The sequence below is a fragment of the Podarcis vaucheri genome (genome assembly GCF_965113315.1).
Source record: "Podarcis vaucheri genome assembly, chromosome: 10".
In the NCBI taxonomy this organism is placed as follows: Eukaryota; Metazoa; Chordata; class Lepidosauria; order Squamata; family Lacertidae; genus Podarcis; species Podarcis vaucheri.
Genome location: NC_138748.1, coordinates 4116022 through 4137886, shown reverse-complemented (window position 1 = coordinate 4137886; position 21865 = coordinate 4116022). Strand labels below are relative to the sequence as shown.

The 21865-nt window shown below is 46.8% G+C and overlaps 1 protein-coding gene across 3 annotated transcripts; it reads right to left on the bottom strand.

The window, feature by feature from the left end:
• Positions 1-148: 148 nt before the first annotated feature.
• TMEM243 (transmembrane protein 243) lies at positions 149-21846 on the bottom strand. 3 transcript variants are annotated; one of them, XM_082240174.1, is made up of 4 exons: positions 21503-21846; positions 3780-3830; positions 1688-1792; positions 149-782 (listed from the first exon to the last, which is right to left on the bottom strand). In XM_082240174.1, exons 1-4 carry the CDS (start codon positions 21578-21580, stop codon positions 660-662), a joined length of 357 nt encoding a protein of 118 aa, XP_082096300.1. In that variant the 5' UTR covers positions 21581-21846; the 3' UTR covers positions 149-659. The 3 variants fall into 3 exon arrangements, with proteins under 3 accessions (XP_082096300.1, XP_082096299.1, XP_082096298.1); XM_082240173.1 differs by having other exon boundaries at positions 1745-1792; positions 21503-21760; XM_082240172.1 differs by lacking the exon at positions 149-782 and having other exon boundaries at positions 1131-1792; positions 21503-21766.
• Between the last annotated feature and the right edge of the window lie 19 nt (positions 21847-21865).

Below are 21865 nucleotides of genomic sequence, written 5' to 3'. Positions count from 1 at the left end.
TCAGTGCTGTCTGGACGATCCTGTCACACAAGTTCAGTGATGGCTGCTGGGTTTTTATTCCTGCCCCCATGCGAGGGCTGTAAAAGGAGACACTAAGTGGAGCTTAGAGTCCAACTTGGGTAGGAAACATGACTCAACACTACAAAGATATGTAGAAAAACAATATTTATTGCTGTAATTAGCTTCCTCAGAAGTCGGTTTGTCTGTAGTCTGTGACTTTCTCTGTTCATGTGAAAAATGACAGTAGTTTACAAAACAGTTGGTTGCTTAGGGAGCAATAACTGTTCAATTTAATACAAACAATAACCTATTTGTCTTCTGTAACAGTAGGATGCCTTTTTATTTATACTGTAGTACAGACATTTGCAGTGCTGCAGTTTTTGTACAGTGTAATAAAAAAATGCATTTTTCCCTGCAAGGAAAAAAATTTGTGCCGTTCTGAAAAATGTGTAGAGTTGGAATGTTCATTAAGTGCACTGGTAGCTGTTTATCCCTCCCCCAAAAAAACAAAGCTGTCATGGCAGATGGCAAACGCAAGTCCCCATTTGATGCTTGCTCAGATGAAGCCTTCGCCTGGGGTAGTAATCCGTTCCGAAAGCATTTCCTACAGTGTTGCCCAGAAGCCACTTGATGCATCCTTAGGATATGCCCTCAAAGAGTCATTTCCCCACTTCATGGAAGTAGAGATTGGCACATATACACAACATAATAATCGAAAACAAGATATAGTAAATTAGATTCCTAAATTTGGGCTCGAGGTCTCCTTGTCGATACCAGTAGATCTGAGGAGAGGAAAAAAACTAGTTAAATGAGTATTTCAAGCAGGCACCACTAAAGGTTAAGACACTCCTTCGCCTACAAATTCTATGGCAAAGCAAGTACAGTGGTGCCTCGCAAGACGAAATTAATCCGTTCCGCGAGTCTCTTCGTCTTGCGGTTTTTTCGTCTTGCGAAGCACGGCTATTAGCGGCTTAGCGGCTATTAACGGCTTAGCGGCTTTAAGAAAAAGGAAACAAACTCGCAAGACGTTTCGTCTTGTGAAGCAAGCCCATAGGGAAATTAGTCTTGCGGAACGACTCAAAAAACGGAAAACTCTTTTGTCTTGCGCGTTTTTCGTCTTGCGAGGCATTCGTCTTGCGAGGTACCACTGTACCATGTTGTACTAGGCTCATTTTAGTAAAAACAGGCAGTCATTTTTATTTTTCCAAAAGACGCTGCTCCTTCCACGTAAATTAAAACATCAAGTATGGGAACAGATACCGGCAGATGCAAATTTGCTTCTCCAATGGGATTTAGATCATGATATTCAACACACAAAATAGGTCACTCCCCCCCCCCCGGGTGTTATCCATCAATCCAGGGCAGCTCTTCTCATTTCCATGGGAGTTTGTAGACAACTGTCTAATGAATTAGGCCCTTAAAAGAACCCCTCCCCATTCCAAACACCCACCCCATAGACCTGTTCAACATTTCCTAAAACAACTGCTTTTTCTCCCTACGGAAAGAAGTAAACTTCCATTGTGGCTCAGATGCCACGTTGCTTGGCCATGCATATACCAAAGAGGAATCCACAAACTACTGTGCATCTCCCTTGTGTGCCTTCTTGGGCTTTGGGGTGCTGCTGTCCCCTCCCCCCAGTTTGAGCAGGTCCATTTAGTCTTAGCATAGCAAGTGTCACAATACTTACAAGAATGCCAGCCGAAACACTACACAAGGAGATGCAGAAAGCAAAAAATATATTCACCGGTTTTGGAGGTAGTTGAGGAAAGACAAAAGCACTGATTAGAGTGACCTAGAGGAAAGAATGGGAGGGCACAGCTATTACTTCTCACACCGAATATGAAACACAGTTCTGATGCATTGCCTAGCGAGGAATTCCTATTACATTTCCATGCAATGCAGCCCAACCCATCTCACGCCACTGTTTAAACAGCATCACACCAGTTATAGTCAGGAACTGCCCCTGCTCCTTTGAAGAGGACCGTGGTGGTGCTCCATTTATTTCCATGTAAATTTGCATGCCATCCTTCTCCGCAAAGGCTTACAAGCAGATGACAAAAAAACTTAATGCTACTTTCCAATGTCTACACAAACGACTGGTCAAGGCTTAATTATGTTGGTCATTTGGTTAAAATGGGAGTGGGTGGGGGGAAAGATCCAGCCTCTGCCCCCATTCCTTCAGAGGGCAATTCTTACTCCAAGTAGGCAACAACATGAGTGCTGGTTTACAAGCCAGGCATTTTGAGCAAGGCTTCTACAACAGGGAGCTCCTTTCCGTTCATTCCTCAACGGGAGGCAGGATATTTTTGGGCAAATTTTAGCTGGTGTTGCCAGACCACACACACAACAGGATTTCTCCACTTCAGACCGTCAAGCCCCAGCTGCACGCTGGATTCCTTGGAATTTCAGGGTGTCTGTGCTGCAGTTAGCACACTGCCTTTGCCTGACCATCTGGCTCACTTGAACACAGAAATTGGAAGCCCACCAAGGGTTGTGGCTGCAGTGCATTTGTGCCACACCAAATAACATTTTCATGCTTTGACTATTTTTAAGGGCACATACTTGAAGCAAGTAATTCCAATGGCTCAGGAAGGGAACACTCATTTGGACAGTACATAGGTTTTGGTTGTAAAAGACTAACATTTATGTGGACATCTCTTTTGTACCAATGCTAAAACATCTTTTTACATGGGTCTTAGCAAATACTGAAAGGGTGTTACAGTGATGCTTAAGTTACGAGGAGCTTTGAAATATATAACTAAAATGAGCAAGGGGTGGGAACATCTTCCCTTGAGGCAAAGCCCAGGCATATGGGGTTGTTTATATTATGGAGTTGAGATGAGAGCTGACAAAGTTTTATGACAGGTCATGATGCAAAGAGAAATTTCCCTCTCGAGATCTTGGTTGAGAAGCCATAGAGCGCATGCTTCCCATCAGCATGTCAAGTTAAAAGGCTCCGAAGCAGCAAGGCTGGGGGAAAGCTGGCTAGGAGCTTCTGAAAGCTAGGAGGCAAAGACCCCTTCTTCCAGCTGGGAAATCTGCTTGGGACTAAAATGTCTTTCAACTGTTTCCAGAAAGTGCAGTAAGTGGGCACTTGTTCTATCTCAACAGGTATGATTATTCCACAGAACAGGGGCAGCCATGCTGAAAGCTCTGCCCTGGAATAGTGCAAAATGGGCTGCTGAGACCTTTGGGACTTGTAGGAGAAACATTCCTGTAGAAGGCAGCCTCTCAAGTCACTTGGTTCTGAGCTGTATGGGGCTTCCTATGTTGGCACCAGCACCTTGAATGGGACCCAGTAGCAGATTGGCAGCTAGCGCTAATCCTACAAGCGAGGCGTCCTGTGCTGGCGTCGTTTGCCCCCACAAGCAAGTTAGCCGCTGCCTTTTGCACCACCTGCAGCCTTCGACCCAGCCCCAAGGGAAGCCCCACAGGCAGTGCACTGCAGTAGCACAACTGTGAGGTTATCCATGCATGGACAACTGTGATCGAACTGTCCTTATCCAGGAACAGCCACCACCATCTTAGCAACCAAAGCTGGCGAAAGACACTCCCAGCCCCTGAGGACACCGGCATCTCTAATGGCAGAGGGATCCAGGCAGATGAGTTCATTTAGAAATAAAACCCACTGAGGACGATACAGCAAGAAACCTCTAAGCCAGGGATGTCATGACTTGGTTTCATGACTTGGACTTGCTCCCATCTACCATCAAACTGAACAGGACTTACTTCTGCATAGGATTGTGCTGTAAGTTTGCCATACTGATTTGAATACTTACTATGAGCAGCAATGATGTGACGCTGCCAACAGCTAAATTGATTATTCTATCCTGGAAGAAGGAAGAACACAGTGTTAGCCGTAGCATTCTGACATTTCTATTAAAGCCTTATTCTAAACAGCTGACATCTGGTGCTAATTGTGCTAGATTTGCATTCAATGCCCAGGTTTTGATCTTAAGAATTTTAAGGCATACCAGAGGTAGATGCAATAAAGATTTAAAAATAGAGTGGAAAGACTATAGTCTTCAAAAGTGAATTCTCCCTTTAGTAAAGGCAGCTCACACCTTCAGGTGCCAACCATCCATGTTTAAACCTGTGTAAAGCAGCCATTTGTTAACCGCCTGGGCAAATCCCCACGCCAAATATGTTTAGCATTGAAAACTGGCTACCTTTTTGGTTTGCTTAATTCCAGAAAAACAGGCACCGTTTAAATAAACTTTGAGAGCTTATTTTGCACGTCCAACTGGTTGGCAGTTGAATCTACATATTATTATATCATTATAATTATTAAGCATTACCTGACATTTTCAGAAGGTAAAATTAAAATTATTTGATTTCCCAAAAGCAGTTTATGTGCTTCTTCATCAAAATGTAGATTTACCAAGCTAAATGCTGTCCGATCACAAAAATAATAGCAGCTTTGAATGGCACAAACCCAAAAACATTTTTATGACCCCTCGCTGAAGCAATCTGCAAAAGCTAAGCTTTACCTCCCAAAATGATACACACGCCTGACTGCCTGAGCTCACAACTCCACAACTAGTACAAACAGCAGATGGAAACCTTTTGCCCAGCCCCAGCTTGCCCTGGCCAAAGGGACCTTCTGTGTGGCTGGAGACTTGGGGAAGAGAAAAGCAGCCACCCTGGGTTATGAACAGTTCAAGAAGGAACCATCTCACCTGTCAGCGACATTGGAAATGGCCTGGTGCCTTCAGTGTTCACACAGATACTTGTAAAATGGGTGTAGACGGGAGGCCAGGATTTCTTTATTCACACATATGATTTAACTTTTTTAAAATCTGGGGGGAAGAGACTGACACTTGAAGAAGGGCAACCCAAGTAACCAACTGTGGCATTTTAAAAACAGTTTGCACCAAAGGCAGGGCAGACAAAGTAATTCAGCCCAAGATAAGAGACCACGGACAACTGGAGTATTCCCTTGTAAAATAGGGAAAACTGTAATGTTTGCTGTTTGCATATTTGTTCTTGAGGCAAAATATCACCAAGACCATTTTGGGGTTGGGCATTGCATCCCCAAACTGCTCTTCCAATTCCTGCCCTCCTCCCTAGTCGGTGACAGACCATGAAACCAAAGTATTTTTATGGGGGGTGGGGTAGGCAGGGTGACAAATACAAAAAGCAAGCAAGCAAAGGTGAGGCAGAAGGGGGAGAATGAGGAATACCTCGCTTTGAGGAAAATAAGTCAAGTAATGCAAACAGAAGCAAGCTGGCCTGCCCAGCTGTAATCAGGGCCCAGAACAGGATTAGGATCAGTTGTTGTCATAGCATTAAATGGGATCTGGCAGCCTCTGCAGGGAATTAGCAGTTAACACTCGCTGCCTGTCCAAAACTACTCCATGCAGCGTCCCAAAGAAAGTGGGATCGTTCCTTAGCATTTTTTTGCCGCAATGGGGACCACCAAAGGAATGGGAGGGCGGAGGGAACTCACATTGGGGAGAAGCATAGCCCCAGATATCTCAAAGGTATTGTGTGCCACACAGAGAGAGAATGAATATGCACACATTAGCTTACAAAAGTGAACTAGACGGATATCTGCCAGCTTAGAACCATAGAACTGTAGAGCTGGAAGGGATCCCAAGATCTGCCATGCAGCTTAAAATGTTTCACTGAGGGACAGGCAATGCTGGTATCATAAGGCATGGTGACATCCATCCATCCTTTTAAACAATGGTGTCCGCATTGTGTGGGGCTGCGCCACAAGGAAAACTGCTTCCACGCACTACTTTGAAGATGTTCCAGGTTATGCTTGCAATCGTTCTCTGGGAGTTCGCAGCAGAGCAGCTGATAAACATGAGAAGAGATTGGCTGGATGTGACCAAAGGCTCATCTACCCCAGTGCCTAATTCTCAAGAGTGGCCCACAAGATGCGCATAGCAAGCCCAGAACAGGACAGGCGCCACAACTGCCTCCCACACTCATCCTCCATCAATCTGCCCCAACTCCTCTTAAAGTCAGAGGTTTTTCCCTCCTCTCTCCAAACGTGATTGGCAAAACTTGCTGCCCACCACCCATCCGCAGCATGACTGGAGAAAGGCAAGTCCCCACTGGCACCAGTATAGGGAAACTGGGCTGCCATTAGCTTGATGGCTTAAGAGGGATGCCGCAACAAATCCCATCTGGAAAGGGAGGAGGGAACAACAGACGTCTGTCAGGCGCACACAAAGGATGCAGGGTAACCAATTAAGAACACTTAACCCCCAGAGGTTTGTTTATGGATTTGCATGTTCCAGAAAACCAAACAGTAGATCCCTCTTAAGACTGCACCTCTTCAGTGTGCAGGTGGGAGAACCATACATGTGGCCATTTCCTTCCAATATCTCCAAATAAACTATCCTCTGTGTTCTGCGCACCCTCAGTCTCTTGCATGTAGCCAATTCAGCAACTCAGATATAAAACGGGAACTACTGTATTTTTCGCTCCATAAGACACGCCTTTTCCCTCCTAAAAAGTAAGGGGAAATGTGTGTGCATCTTATGGAGCGAATGCAGGTGGGAGGCTCTGCTCAGCGCTCCCTTTCACGAGCCGCGCGGAGCGTGTGTGCAGCTCTTGGGGGCTTTTCTACAAGGAGGGAGAAGGGCAGCCAGTCGGTGACACAGTCAGTGACAGCCCCTAACACAAGTTTTCCAATATGGCCATTTTGAAAAATGGAGGTCAAGGTGACCCCCAGGGTGGAACTGGCAAGCCGAGAGGGAAGCACCTTCCCATGGACTCAGAGCCCCTCAAGGCACACACAGTCCCAGGAACCCAAAGTTAGAAGCCATGGGTCCAGGAGTCGCAAGGCTGATCTCAGGAGGTCTTTCTGCAGCGCTTTGAAACACCATGGTTTGCTGGCAAGCTTAGTCCAGGGAAAGGTTAAAAATACTCCGGCAAGAGAAGGCAGCTTAGCAGATCAGAAGCAGAGACTCAGGCTGGATTGCTCACTAGGCGACACACAAACCTCAGGAACAGGGGGGAAATTGAGGAAGTTCTCAAGGAGGAAGACTCTGAGGCTGCCCAAAAAGGCACTGGGGTGTGGGAAGCCATGAGGGTTTAAAGTGGCATGGGACTGCTTTAAATGCATAGTACAGATGAGGCCTAAATCACCCACCCACCCCGTTTGCTTTGCCTGAGACCACTACCCACCAAATGGAAGTGGGTCAGTCCCAGGCCTTTGCAACATGGTGAATGAGTGGGAGGCAGCTAAGCATCCTAAATGTAAAGTAAAAAAGCTAACTGGTCACCAGGAGCTAATTTGATGAGGTACCCCACTGTAATAATAATTTTAAAAAAACACCTGCAAATATGCATCTAATTATACAAAATTCAACATTGCTGTTTCGTTAAGGAGAAAAAATGCCCTGGAGACCCTGAGCCAGGGAGACCAATATTTTGACTCTGTATAAAAGCAGCTTTGTATGTTCTATTAAGTCCCCTCAGATTCAATGGAAAAGATTACCACAGGTGCTTAACTCTCACACTGAATTTCAACAGGGTTTTTTTAAATGTGCTAAACCTTTCTACAAACCATTATTACCTTATTTTTCCATGTAGAAGACAATGTTTTTTACTTCAAAAAATTAGTCAAAAATTGGGGGTCATCTCATACACGGATGTTGAATGCACAGGGGTTTGGGTTCAATGTCTGGCGTGGGCAGCTCAGGTTTGGGCTCTGGCCTGATTTCTTATTTTGGGGTTCAAAAAACAGGGGTTGTCTTATACATGGAAAAATATGGTATGGTTTGGATTTTCTTGGTAAGTTTCCTTGGGAGCCAAGCTATGGGATGGTTGGGCAAAAATATATTTAGCAAGCAAGCAGGGCTGTATGGTGCCTCTTGCTATATCAAGGGGGGCTATTGGGTTGTCTTTATTTTCATTATGTATTTTGTAGTTTTATATCTTGATTTTGTTCTGTGAACCATCCTGAGACCCAGGGTATAGGGCTGTATAGAAATTCAATTAATAATACTGTACTCAGCAGGTGCAGTGCTGCAGCAGAAAACTGCAGTGGAAGGTTGTAGGGAAGCTTAAAAGTCAGGAGGCCAAGTGGCCTGTCGCTGCGCTCCTTGCTTGGCAGAGGCCGTTGCTCAGGGATGAGTCACTCTGGCCTGGCCATTGCTTGGTCCCTGAAAGTTGTTCAGTTGTCAATGCATCACTGCACAGCCATACAAAGAGAGAGAGAAAGGGGAGTTTTCATGGCTGCAGTGCTCACTCCCTGACAACCACCTTGCTGTCCCCAGATTCTTGCCAGCTGCCAAACCAGTTCAGATGTGAGGAAGGCAGGAGCGCTCCAAGGCTGGCCCTGCGTTTTGCACAGCAGCTCAATCTCAGACTTACGGCATGAGAAGGAAGGAAGGGGCCAACTCGTGAACCAATAAAGCACAATAAAGCAAAGTACATGGGCAAGTCCACACCCTTCACTAAGGGCATGAAGGGACAGAGAGGAACCCAAGGAGAAATAAAAAGGCTTCGAAAAGTTCACGGAAGCCACACTGCAAGGCCTCTACGAATTCCAAGGGTTTTGATTTTAAGCAGAGGATGGAGGGTGTAGCTGAGATTCTTGCACTGCATGGAAGACACAAGACCCACCCACTCTGGAAGAATGGCAGATGAAGGTGATGGACTATATGGAATTGGCAGAAATGACTGGCAGAATCCGTGACCAGGGAGAAGAGTCGGTGGAGGAAGATTGGAAGAAATTTAAAGATTATCTGCAGAAACACTGTAAAATTAAGGAAAGTTAAAGTGATGCTGGATGGAAAATAAGTGGTATTGGTTAAAAGTGTTTTTTTTAAAGTGTATGCAAGTATAGATTGTTAACACTTAGAAATATATATTTACAATAGGTGATGACACAGAGTTATGAAAAATGACAGAGGGTAAGGATTTGCTGAAAGGACTTTTTAAATGAGAATACAAAGGGGGAGGTGTGAGGGGGTCAAAGAACCAAGGTGATGAGATAAAGGAGGATTGAAGGATGGAATTAACTTTAAACTTTAAACTTTATATGTTTGTTTTTCTTTCTTTGTATATCTAATCATTCTTTTTCCTTTATGTCTCTTTTTATTTTTTAAATTGTTAGTTGTGTGAACTGTATTTTATAATTCTATGTGTATTTTAAAAATCTTAATAAATATCACAGATAGGGAGATTCTTGCACTGCAGGCCGTTCGACTGCAAGACCCTCGGGGTCCCTTCCAACTCTACAATGCAATGCAAACCTATTCCAGGACTGAGCTATGAAACAAGGATAGCTCTGCAAGTTTGAGCAGAGGCCAGAATGCAAGTCTCCTTGTAAGACAAAATGCAACAATCAAACAAGGAACAGTTTGTGCAGCACATTTTAAAAACACTAGCCAGAAGCGTGGAAGGAAAGGCAAGACTGACGTCTGAACAAGTTTTCTGTTCACTGGTACAAAAGTCTGCCATCTTAGTATCCAAGCTGAGCTCACTCTGGTGAAAAGAGAGCTCCCGTTTTATGCAAAGTCTGTATTCTCAAGGTTAACAGAATCATTTTCATAGTAGTGCACTCTAACACATCCACATTTGTGTGGGACATCAGTTTTCCAAATCTGCCATAATCTGGGGTTTTTCATGAGGCAGGCCGGACTGACATCATCCACCTACCAGCATCTCTTTGGTTCTGCACTGCGAACAAACTTCACACACGGAAACCGAGGGAGTGGAAGAGCTGTCAAGGAGCTGGCCGCGTCTCTTGGTTTGAAAAGGCTATCCAGCCTTTCTTAAGGCTGCGTGTCACAGAGCCGCATCTCCCTCCCCACCAGCCCCACAAAGCCTGACCACCTGTAGCCTTCGTGATGCAGCTGGACCCCAGAGTCCTCCGTCTCCCTGCTAGTATGGCCAGGAATCGGGGAAGATGGGAGCTCAAGGTTGGGCAGCCCGCTTTAAGACCACCAGCCTGAAAGAGGGCTTTGCATCTGCCGGGTGGAGAGATTCTGCAGCACTAGGCTAGGCTTCTCTCAGTATGACAGGAGGTACTCTCCGCAGCTGCAAGGAGAAGTAGAATAGTCCAGACGCCCCTTTCCACACATCCACCCATGGGAAGCAGCAAGCCAGAGGTGCAAATGCCACAAGGCCCACGTAAACAAACCAGTTACAGTGGTGCCCCGCAAGACGAATGCCTCGCAAGACGGAAAACTCGCTAGACGAAAGGGTTTTGCGGTTTTTGAACTGCTTCGCAAGACTTTGGGCTTGCTTTGCAAGATGAAAATGTCTTGCAAGTTTGTTTCCTTTTTCGTAAAACCGTTAATACCCAGGGTGCATTGCTTGAAGAGGTGCAGTTGCAACTTGACTTCGAGGAGCAACTCATAGCACGCGGTGTGGTAGCCTTTTTTGAGGTTTTTGAGGACTTTGCTAATTTTTGAAGCTTTTCCAAAACTTCTTTTGCGGCCGTTTGGTAAGTTAAACTTTCAAAACTTTTTGGGGGGGTTTTGGATTTTGGGTTGGGGTGTTTGGAATTCAAGGACTTGGTGTTGGGGAGAGGTTTGCAAGAATCTGGGAGCTTGTGTGGGTTTTTCCTGCATTTTTATGATTTCTGTGACCATTGGGCCACTCTGCTGTTTTTTTTAAAAAAAAAATTCTGGGTTTGAATTTCTGTGTGGTGGGTGGCTGGGGGAGCAGTTGAGGAGGGGTTTGCAAGAATCTGGGAGCTTGTGTGGTTTTTTTTGAATTTTTATGATTTTTTGTGACTATTGGGCCATGTTGTTGTTTTTCAAAAAAAAAATTCTGAGTTTGAATTTCTGTGTGGTGGGTGGCTGGGGGAACAGTTGGGGAGGGGTTCGCAGCAGTTAGGGAGGGGTTTGCAACAGTTGGGGAGGGGTTTGCAATTTTTGTGTGGTGGGTGGCTGGGGGAACAGTTGAGGTTTTTGAAGACTTTGGTGATTTTTAAAGCTTTTCCAAAGCTTCTTTTGCAGCCATTTGAGGATTTTGAAGACTTTGGTGATTTGCAGCCATTTTTTAAGTTAAACTTTTAAAACTTTTTTTGGGGGGGGTTGGATTTTGGGTTGGGTGTTTGGAATTCAAGGACTTGGTTCTGGGTTTGAATTCCTGTGTGGTGGGTGGCTGGGTGCTTTTGAATTTTTTGGGTGTGAAGCACTGGTTTTTTTTTTCTTTTCTGAGTTTACGAAGCTAGGAGCTGTGCTGCCATGGGACCCAAGAAGACTGCTGCTGCAGAGGCCGGCAAGAGGAAGAAGGAGACGGTGACGCTGGAAATGAAGAAGGAGATCATCCGGAAGCACGACGGTGGAATGCGTGTGACGGACCTCGCCAGGGAGTACGGCAGGAACCCATCGACCATCGGCACCATCCTGAAGATGAGGGAGAAGATCCTTGCCACTGATGCAGCCAAGGGAGTCACCAGGATCGTGAAGAACCACCCAGCTGTTCTGGAGGAGGTGGAGAAGTTGCTGCTCATCTGGTTAGAAGAGAAGCGGCGTGCAGGGGACACAGTGACTGAGGCCATGATCTGTGAGAAGGCCAAGGCCTTGCACGCAGACCTCATCCAGGAACAGCCAGGAACCTCAGGCGAGCCAGAAGTCTTCAAGGCAAGCAGAGGCTGGTTTCACCGATTCAAGACAAGATCTGGAATCCACAGCGTGGTCAGGCATGGAGAGACTGCCAGTTCTGATGTTCCTGCGGCTGAAGACTTTGCATTGGAGTTCCTGGAGGCTGTGAAGACGGAGGGCTACGTTCCACAGCAGATCTTCAACTGCGACGAGACCGGGCTGTTTTGGAAGAGGATGCCCAAAAGGACTTTCATCACTCAGGAGGAGGCCAAGTTGCCTGGCCACAAGCCCATGAAGGACCGTCTGACCCTGCTCTTCTGTGCCAACGCAAGCGGCGACCTGAAGATCAAGCCCCTGCTGGTGTACCACTCGGAGAACCCACGGGCCTTCAAGAGACACAAGATCAACAAGGAGCGGCTGAGTGTCATGTGGCAATCCAACAGCAAGGCTTGGGTCACACGTGTGCTGTTTGTGGACTGGGTCAATCTTGCTTTTGGCCCTGCTGTCAAACAGTACCTGCTGGACAACGACCTGCCGCTGAAGGTTTTGCTTCTGATGGACAATGCTCCTGCTCATCCTAAGGGCCTTGAGGAGGACTTGTTGGAGGAGTTCAGCTTCATCAACATCATGTTCCTGCCGCCTAACACCACGCCACTGCTCCAGCCGATGGATCAGCAGGTCATCGCCAATTTCAAAAAACTCTACACCAAGGAGCTTTTCAGGCGATGCTTCGAGGTGACTGACTGCACCACCATCACCCTGCGGGAATTCTGGAAGGACCACTTCGACATCGTCACCTGCTTGAAGATGATCACCACGGCCTGGAAAGGGATCAGCCAGAGAAATTTGAATTGCGCTTGCGCAGCCTGTGGCCGGACTGTGTGGCACCAAGTGACTCTGATGCACCAGAGTCAACAGTGGTGCAGGACATTGTTGCCTTGGGGAGGACCATGGGCCTGGAGGTCACAGAGGAGGACGTCTACGAGCTGGTGGAGGAGCACGACCACGAGCTGACCACCCAGGAGCTGGTCGAACTGCAGGCAGAGGCTGCGCAGGAGCAGGCCTCGCTGGAAGAGGAGGAAGCAACTGAGGAACGGCTGTCCTCCAAAGAACTGAGGGACATTTGCATGAAGTGGAAGGATGTGCAGGCTTTTGCAGAGCGGCACCACCCTAACAAGCACGTGGCACATGACCTTGCGAACACTTTTGATACGACGGTCATGTCGCCTTTCAGGGAGGTGCTGAAGGAGATGATGAAGCAGCAGACCATGGACAGGTTCTTCAGCAAGAAGCAAAGAGTGGAAGAGGAACCTTCTTCGAGTGGTCCCCCAGAGTCTTAGAAAATGTAATGTACCCTTTTTTGATTTTTAAATGTTTTTCCTGTCATGTTTAGAAGCTTAATTTATTGTTCCTTCAATTTTTGAAATGTTCTTTACAGTATGTGTGACTTTAAAGAGCACTTAATAAACTCTTGTTGTACCAAATTTGGCTTTGTTTAGACTTTTTTTGACCATAGGAACGCATTAATTGGATTTCAATGCATTCCTATGGGATTTTGTGCTTCGCAAGATGAAAAATTCGCTAGACGAAAAAACTCGCAGAACGAATTAATTTTGTCTTGCGAGGCACCACTGTATTTAGAGAGCATGGAGGGGGCACTGCCCGTGTATCCGCCTTGCACATGGGCACACTTGCATAATCACCACACCCCTCTGCAGCTCCAGAGCTGGAAAGTGGATCGCTCACAGCGTTCACCCAAAAGCAGCTCCACACCCACCACAGTCGCAACATAGAGACCATGGACCCCATAGAGCCGCTGGCACTTTAAGGGGCAAAATTCCACACAGAGCATCAGGCGCATCCACACAGCCTGGGAGGACAGGGGAAAGCCAACAAACTTCACCCCTCCGGACCCATCTGCTCAACTGGTCGGACAAATGCCTCAACACAGGCCCAAATGGTCAGCTTCTTTGTCTTCTTGAACAAGACCCAGCAAGTACCAACCAGGTGGCAGGATTCAACTAAGCTGACGCATGTGTGGCACAAGAGTAAGGTTGACCAGCTCTCCAGTGTTTCTGCACAAGGCTGGGTCTGTGCCCCAAGTCCAATGAGCAGGGGCAGCAAGACCCCTTTGGCCACTCAGGGCGAAACAGCAACTGCTGTGCCCACGGCCAGAAAATGGCACCGGCACCTCACCAAAATCTCGCAGGATCTCACAAGATTTCAGCGAGATCTTGCCAGAAATTGGCACCAGGGAGGTGACAGTGCAGGGTGTCCATGGGGGGACGGATGGACTTGGGGGCATCCACCAGCCGAGGTGGCTGCTTAACCTGGGCTGGCCCCGGGAACAAGACACATCCAGAAAAGGGACAGGAACCTTGGACGGTGTGTTGTTCTCCAGAGCTTCTGTGCCAGAAGAGATTGAAAGATCAAAAGGCTTCCAATACAGTAGAGAGGCAGCCAGGAGGAGGCAGCAAATCAGAGGGACCCCCCCCCCAACCGCTGTAGGTGGGCCCTTTGTCCTCAGTTCATTTCTCAGAGAGCCCTTGTGCACCGAGCCCCACGGAGGAAGGATCAGAGCAGGATGAAAAAGGTAAACGGCAACTTAAAGCTGCCTTGTGTTTATCAGCTTGACTAGTCACCCCAGGCGACCAGGAATCCCATGCAGGCAAATGAGCAGAAGAGCAGATCCATCAGCTTCTCGCTCACCCTAGAGGAAAGGAAGCATCTTCCCAGCCATCACAGAAACAATAGCAGGATGAGGGTGGCGGAAGCAGAAAGCAACAAAAGATCATTCCACTTGGTAGAATACTTTTTAAAAACCAGCCTGCTAAGAGCCCAGAAAACTGTTCTTCTTGGTACATAAATACTGCAAGCAGTGTTAGAAACTCAGCTAAATAAGCTAATCACCAAATGATTTCAGTCACCACAGCAGAATGTCTAGGCGCCTTTTTTCGCAATGCGATTTTTTACTAGAATTACTTTTCATTTCATTTCTATACGACTTTATATTTTAAAGAAAAAAAGCTCAAAAGTGGTTTACAACACATTAAAACCTCAAATAAAATAATCCAGAATAAAACAAATTCAAGTCTCAAGGAAAATATTTCAGCTCCTTCTCTAAGTGGCATTTTGCTTTCCCCATATTTATTTACCTACTTAATTTATCTCATAGCAGAAGTACCCTAGGAAGCCAGTGGGGTGTAGTGGTTAGTGGGTCAGATTGGGGTTCAAATCCCCTCAGCCATGAAGTTCACTGGGTGACCTTGGAGCCAGGCACAGCCTCTTAACCTCCCTCACAGAGTCAATGCAGGGATTAACTGAGGAGTGACATGAACCAGGCACTCCTTGCAGAAAAAGGTGGGAGACAAAGGCAGTGAGGAAGCTCTTTGCTTGCCTACTTAAAACTGGAGATGTCAGCTGCCAACCTGGCACTCAGAGACCACCAACATGGTTGCAACTGGACCTGCACCAGTCGCAAAACAACCTGGCTAATTCCTAACACTGACTCTAAGTAAATAACAGATGAATAAACAAAAGGCTGATTGGCTGGCACTTCCCCTCCTTCCTGGCCAGCATCAAGTCTCAGGCTAATCACAAAAAACTTGAGGACTAGTAACTTTTCTAGGCTTATTTGCAAGGCTGGCTGGAAGTGTTATTAAAGGAAGAAGGCAGAATCACTTTTCACATGATGAGCTGGCAAGTCCTCCCAACACAAGGGAGGGAGGGAGGGAGGGAGGGAGGGAGGGAGGGAGGGAGGGAGGAAGGAAGGAAGGAAGGAAGGAAGGGATGTTCTTGTAAATCAGGAATGCAGGAGGGGAATGCCTGCCATGAGGTCAGCAAGTCGAGGCCAACATTGCAAGATCAGCTGAGCTGCATTTTCCCAACCTACTTATGCATATTTATCATTTCCATGCTCAGACCAAGGAATGGTAGCCACTAATGCTACCAAGGAAAGGAGCAGCCAAGCATACTAGGACTCAATTTCTTGACTTTAAGAAAGCCGACTTCATAAAACTTAGGGAAGTGCTGGGTGAGATCCCATGGACAGCAATACTAAAAGGAAAGGGAGTTCATGATGGCTGGGAGTTTGTTAAGAGGGAGATAGTAAAAGCACAACGACAGGCAATACCAATGAGACGGAAACGTGGAAGGTGCCTAAAGAAGCCAGGGTGGCTATCTAAAGAACTTTTAACTGAATTAAGATTAAAAAAGGATGTGTACAAAAAATGGAAAAGGGGGGAAACCACCAAAGAGGAATTCAAACAAATAGCCAGCACGTGTAGACACAAAGTCAGAAAAGCTAAAGCACAGAATGAACTCAGGCTTGCTAGAGAGGTTAAAAGCAACAAAAAAGGCTTTTATGGGTATGTTCGTAGCAAAAGGAAGAACAAAGAAACAGTGGGGTCACTCAGAGGAGAAGATGGTGAAATGCAAACAGGGGACACAGAAAGGGCTGAACTCCTCAATGCCTTCTTTGCCTCAGTCTTCTCCGATAAAGAAAACAATGCCCGACCTGAAGAATTTGGAGCAAATGATTCAGCAAAGGAAACACAGCCCAGAATAACTAAGGAGATAGTACAAGAATATTTGGCTAGTTTAGATGTATTCAAGTCTCCAGGGCCAGATGAACTGCATCCAAGAGTATTAAAAGAACTGGCAGATGTGATCTCAGAACCACTGGCAGTCATCTTTGAGAATTCCTGGAGAACAGGCGAAGTCCCGGCAGACTGGAGGAGGGCAAATGTTGTCCCTATTTTCAAAAAGGGGAAAAGAGAGGACCCAAATAATTACCGCCCGTCTGACATCAATACCAGGGAAGATTCTGGAACAGATCATTAAGCAAACAGTCTGTGAGCACCTAGAAAGGAATGCTGTGATCACCAATAGTCAGCATGGATTTCTGAAAAATAAGTCATGTCAGACTAACCTGATCTCGTTTTTTGACAGAATTACAAGCCTGGTAGATGAAGGGAACGCAGTGGATGTAGCCTACCTTGATTTCAGCAAGGCATTTGACAAGGTGCCCCATGATATTCTTGTAAAGAAGCTGGTAAAATGCGGTCTTGACTATGCTACCACTCAGTGGATTTGTAACTGGCTGACTGCCCGAACCCAAAGGGTGCTCATCAATGGTTCCTCTTCATCCTGGAGAAGAGTGACTAGTGGGGTGCCACAGGGTTCTGTCTTGGGCCCGGTCTTATTCAACATCTTTATCAACGACTTGGATGGTGGACTCAAGGGCATCCTGATCAAATTTGCAGATGACACCAAACTGGGAGGGGTGGCTAACACCCCAGAGGACAGGATCACACTTCAAAACGACCTTGACAGATTAGAGAACTGGGCCAAAACAAACAAGATGAATTTTAACAGGGAGAAATGTAAAGTATTGCACTTGGGCAAAAAAAATGAGAGGCACAAATACAAGATGGGTGACACCTGGCTTGAGAGCAGTACATGTGAAAAGGATCTAGGAGTCTTGGTTGACCACAAACTTGACATGAGCCAACAGTGTGATGCGGCAGCTAAAAAAGCCAATGCAATTCTGGGCTGCATCAATAGGAGTATAGCATCTAGATCAAGGGAAGTAATAGTGCCACTGTATTCTGCTCTGGTCAGACCACACCTGGAGTACTGTGTCCAGTTCTGGGCACCACAATTCAAGAAGGACACTGACAAACTGGAACGTGTCCAGAGGAGGGCAACCAAAATGGTCAAAGGCCTGGAAACGATGCCTTATGAGGAGCGGCTAAGGGAGCTGGGCATGTTTAGCCTGGAGAAGAGGAGGTTAAGGGGTGATATGATAGCCATGTTCAAATATATAAAAGGATGTCACATAGAGGAGGGAGAAAGGTTGTTTTCCGCTGCTCCAGAGAAGCGGACACGGAGCAATGGATCCAAACTACAAGAAAGAAGATTCCACCTAAACATTAGGAAGAACTTCCTGACAGTAAGAGCTGTTCGACAGTGGAATTTGCTGCCAAGGAGTGTGGTGGAGTCTCCTACTTTGGAGGTCTTTAAGCAGAGGCTTGACAACCATATGTCAGGAGTGCTCTGATGGTGTTTCCTGCTTGGCAGGGGGTTGGACTCGATGGCCCTTGTGGTCTCTTCCAACTCTATGATTCTATGATTCTATGATTCTATGATTCTAATGCAATTCTCCCCAGAAGAGAAAGGCTTGTATAGTAAAGACCACATTGCAGACAAACAATCAGCCAACAGGGAAGAATCCTCTCCCCTTGGACAGCAATCCCCCCCCCAATACAGTAGCATTTACTCCCAAGTAAACATGTGCAGGCCCCTACCGCTAGCTCCGGGAGGATCTGCTGATGGCTGACTTTATCCTGCAAAGTTAGGCTGCAATCCCAAACATGCCTACTTGGGAGTAGGCATCCATGAAAAACCATGGGCTAGCTCCCAGAGACAAGTCTAAGATTGCACCAGCAGTCTCACACTCCCAAATTAATACTAAGCAATTCAAGCAAGCTCCTTGCTCTGGGCTGGCTCTTCTTTTATCCTAAGAGTCCGTCCACTGGGCTGCCAAAGCTTAGTTGTGTCTCCTCTGACTGGCAGTGACTCTCCAGGGTCCTGGGCAGGGGACACCACTAGTCCCAACAGGAGATACTGGGCACTTCTGCAAGCACAGCAGCCATCGTCCCCCATGCAGCTATCAATCCCGAAGCAAGGCAGGGCTCAAAGTTTTCAGAAACACAGCCAGGAGTTCTGAAGGGGCCCACAAAAATATTATTGACAGCTGCCTACAAGCAAAGTCAACTGGAACTAGCAGTTATTCAGCATTCAGCACAGAAGCCAAAGGATAAAATGGCATTTTTTTCTGCTTCAGCTACTACCTCACCAGAGGTCTTTTGCATGGCTTCAGACAGAGCCAATCTGCACAGAAGGAATCTCTGCAGGAAGCAGCACTTCCATCTCTCTCTACTGCAAAACTCCCCAAATGCCCAGCATTTCAAACCAGCTTTTTTAAATACAGTGGTACCTTAGTTCCCAAACTTAATCAGTTCCAGAAGTCTCTTCCAAAACCAAAGCATTCTAAAACCAAGGCGCGCTTTCCCATAGAAAGTAATGCAAAATAGATTAATCCATTCCAGACTTTAAAAAACCCCTAAAACAGCAATTTAACATGAATTCTACTATCTAACGAGACCATTGATCCATAAAATGAAAGCAATAATACTGTACTATAAAACAAATAAGACAATATTGTAGAGGATAAAAATTTATTTTAAAAAATTCTTACATGCACTGATGATAATCATTGTTTGGATGGGGGGCTTTTATCCATTTCTGCAGTCACACAATCAATCAATCAGCAGCTGAACTGGATTCCACACAGTCACAAACGAAGTCACAAGCCACAGTCACAAGTCAGTCCCACAAAACAAAGAACAAGTCAGTCAAAACAAGCCACACAAAAAAACCGCAAAAAATGGCAAAAACAAAAGCTTCAAATATCACATCTACACTCAACAGGAAGCGAAACATGTTCAGCTTCCAAGGCAAAGTTCACAAACCGGAACACCTACTTCCGGGTTTGCAGTGTTCTATTTCCAAGTTGTTCATAAACTAAGCTGTTCTTAAACCAAGGTACCACTGTAGAGGAACATTGTTTGGTTAACAAAATCAACATTTATCAAGGAGCAACTATTGCTCTCTTCCTTTCTCCTATGAATTACTTAGCTTTCCTTTCTTTTCCTTGACTGCTCTTCAATGATTTTTAAAATTATGTTGTCATTACTATCTGAAATCCTATTGCTTTGTGATATTATAAATGACATTTATAAACACGTTAAGAAAGTAGTGCCCAATAAGCCCTCATGTCTTAAACCATTTTTAGTGAACACAATAAAGGGGCAGAGACCTCATCTTCATGCTGCCAGCCAAGACCAAGTGTGGGAGGAGGAGAGAAGGCAAGGAGCAAAGCTCACCATCGCGTTTCACGGCCAGAAAGAAATGAAGCACAAAAGCAGCATGGTCTCAGAGGTTTCCTAGAAAGCATCTCTAACCACAGCCAAAAAAGGAGGGAGGGGGTGTCCTGGCCCAAGTGGCAGGTGAGCTGAGAAGGATTACACAGCATGCTTTGCAGAGCTGCAATGCATGCTGGGGACACAATTCTGGCTTCATGTGACATCAGCCAAGATGTGCCTCTGAAATCACGCACTGCAGAGTCTCCTGGGGCTTATGGGGTGTTAGGGGACAGGACATGGTACCTCTGGTGGGACACATGTTGGGCTCCTTCTGGGTCCCAACCCTGCACTCAGCTCTCACCTGTGGCTCCTAGAAGGTGAGGGTGGTTGAAGGGTCTCAAACCCCCGGGGCGTTAGGGGCTTCCCCTGCATACAGGTTCTGGCGGATGGAGCAGACGAGACCAAGAGTGGGTCCAACAGTCAAGGAGGTGGTTTCTGCACGTGCTGTAGAGGGAAGCGAGGGGCAGATGGGAAGGGAGCCCATCTAGGAGAAGGAAAACTCTGATACTAACCCTCTGCTGCCTTGCGAGATATCTTTGCGAGACGAAAAGACCCTACACAAATCCAGAGCAGAGTCCCCACGATGGTGCCTTGTACGCCCCCTTCTGGCAGCCAAGCTGGTGCCCACTGTCATGCTCGGCTTTCCTTTCGACCCCATCAGTGAGGCCGAGAGGGGAGTCTTGTCATCTGGGCAGCCCAGGACCTCCAGACACACAACACAGGCTGGCACTTTGGTACTGCCAACCCAGCGTTTGACTTCACCCCAGACAAATGCCAACAATAAGTGTCTCCTGCAACATCACCAAGGATGCTAGGAACACCTCAAAATTGCTAACACTGACAATATACCCAGCACAGACACTATTTCCCATAAGCCACCTTGGGTTCAAGTGTTAAAGGCTGTGTGGCAATTTTGTGAAATGTATGCGCACACTGTTGGAGGAGTGCCACGTAAACCAGCGCCATCAGCGGTTACTGAGAGCAGTGCACATCAGGGTCTACATGCAACATACTAAGCTTACATTTTTTGTGGGCTGCAGAACGTGCAAGGGGTGCAGAGCCATGCCAAGTCTGCTGCAACCCTCCTGCTCCCGCACCCCCAGAGACCACTCAGGCCAAGGAATCAAATAAGAGCCTAGAAAATGATCCAACAGCCCCAACAGATGCCCGCCACTGGTCTATGCAGCTGAACTCTTACAAAAGAATAAAAGAGGTCTTGATGGGAAGAGCGAGTTAAGAAGCACTGTGCAATCAATGATACAGCATTCCATAAACAATTTCAAAAATAAGAATTCTTGCATGGTATGGTCAATATAAGACGAGCACGGGCATTCATATGGAAGCACTGCACTGACTAATGCAAGTCAGAGGGCCACGTTACAAGGTTCAATTTGCTACAGGAGAAAAGGCCTTGAAATAATCTAACCCAAGACAAGAGAATTCCAAGGTAGGTTTGTCATAGGAAACACTTTTGCGCTGCAGCCGTTTGACTATGTGCTCAGTATCAGAAAAGCCCACGAGGAAGCAAGGTTGTTCCATACTGCATGATATGGGCATGTGATGGTGCAAGGCTTGTACACATTGCACAACCATAATGTGTCCATGAGACAACACCCCACCAAGGATCTGAGTTGCCAGCCACAAGGGGTGGGGTGGGGACAGAGAGAGCAACGAATGCCCGCCATTGCCATACTTCCAATGAAACTTCCCAACACTTACACAGCTGCTCAGGCAGTCCTCTGTTCAGAGGTGCCAACGAACCAGCAGAGATACATCCCAGGATCTTTTTCAAAGCAGCAACCAGCTGAAACTTTTGGGCTTGCGCACAGCCACAGGCTTGAGCCCCGCTGCAGCCAGCATCGCTTGCAACACTGCGCTGGAGCTCAGGGAGCACCAGCGCAGCCCTCTAGCAGCCCCCCACTGCCCTGGGCCAGCCCCGCAAACAAGCCCCCTTCCTGGAGGAGAGAAGGGACACGAAGGATTTCGTTTTACCCTTGGCGAAGTCTCTCCAAAGAGAGGTCTGTTGTCCAGCCCTCTGGTCCCATATGTCCGGGTGGTAAAGTCCTCCATTGTTCCCCCAACTCTTCTCAAGCTTGGCTGTGATCGCTCACTCCCACATCGGCAGATCCTCTTAGAACAGACCCACTCCTTGTCTCAGAGGCCTGGAGCCCGGGGCAAAAAGCAGCCGCAGCATCAGGCGGAGGGAAGAGTTTATTTATGGAAAACGCATTTCTCTTGTTGCTCCGCAGGCTGCGTACAACTTGGGCGTTCAAAGCCAGGGAACCCAGCCTCCTCTCCTCCAAACCACGACTCCCTTCCTCATGATCAAGAGCTGGGAAGAAGAAGAAGAGAAAG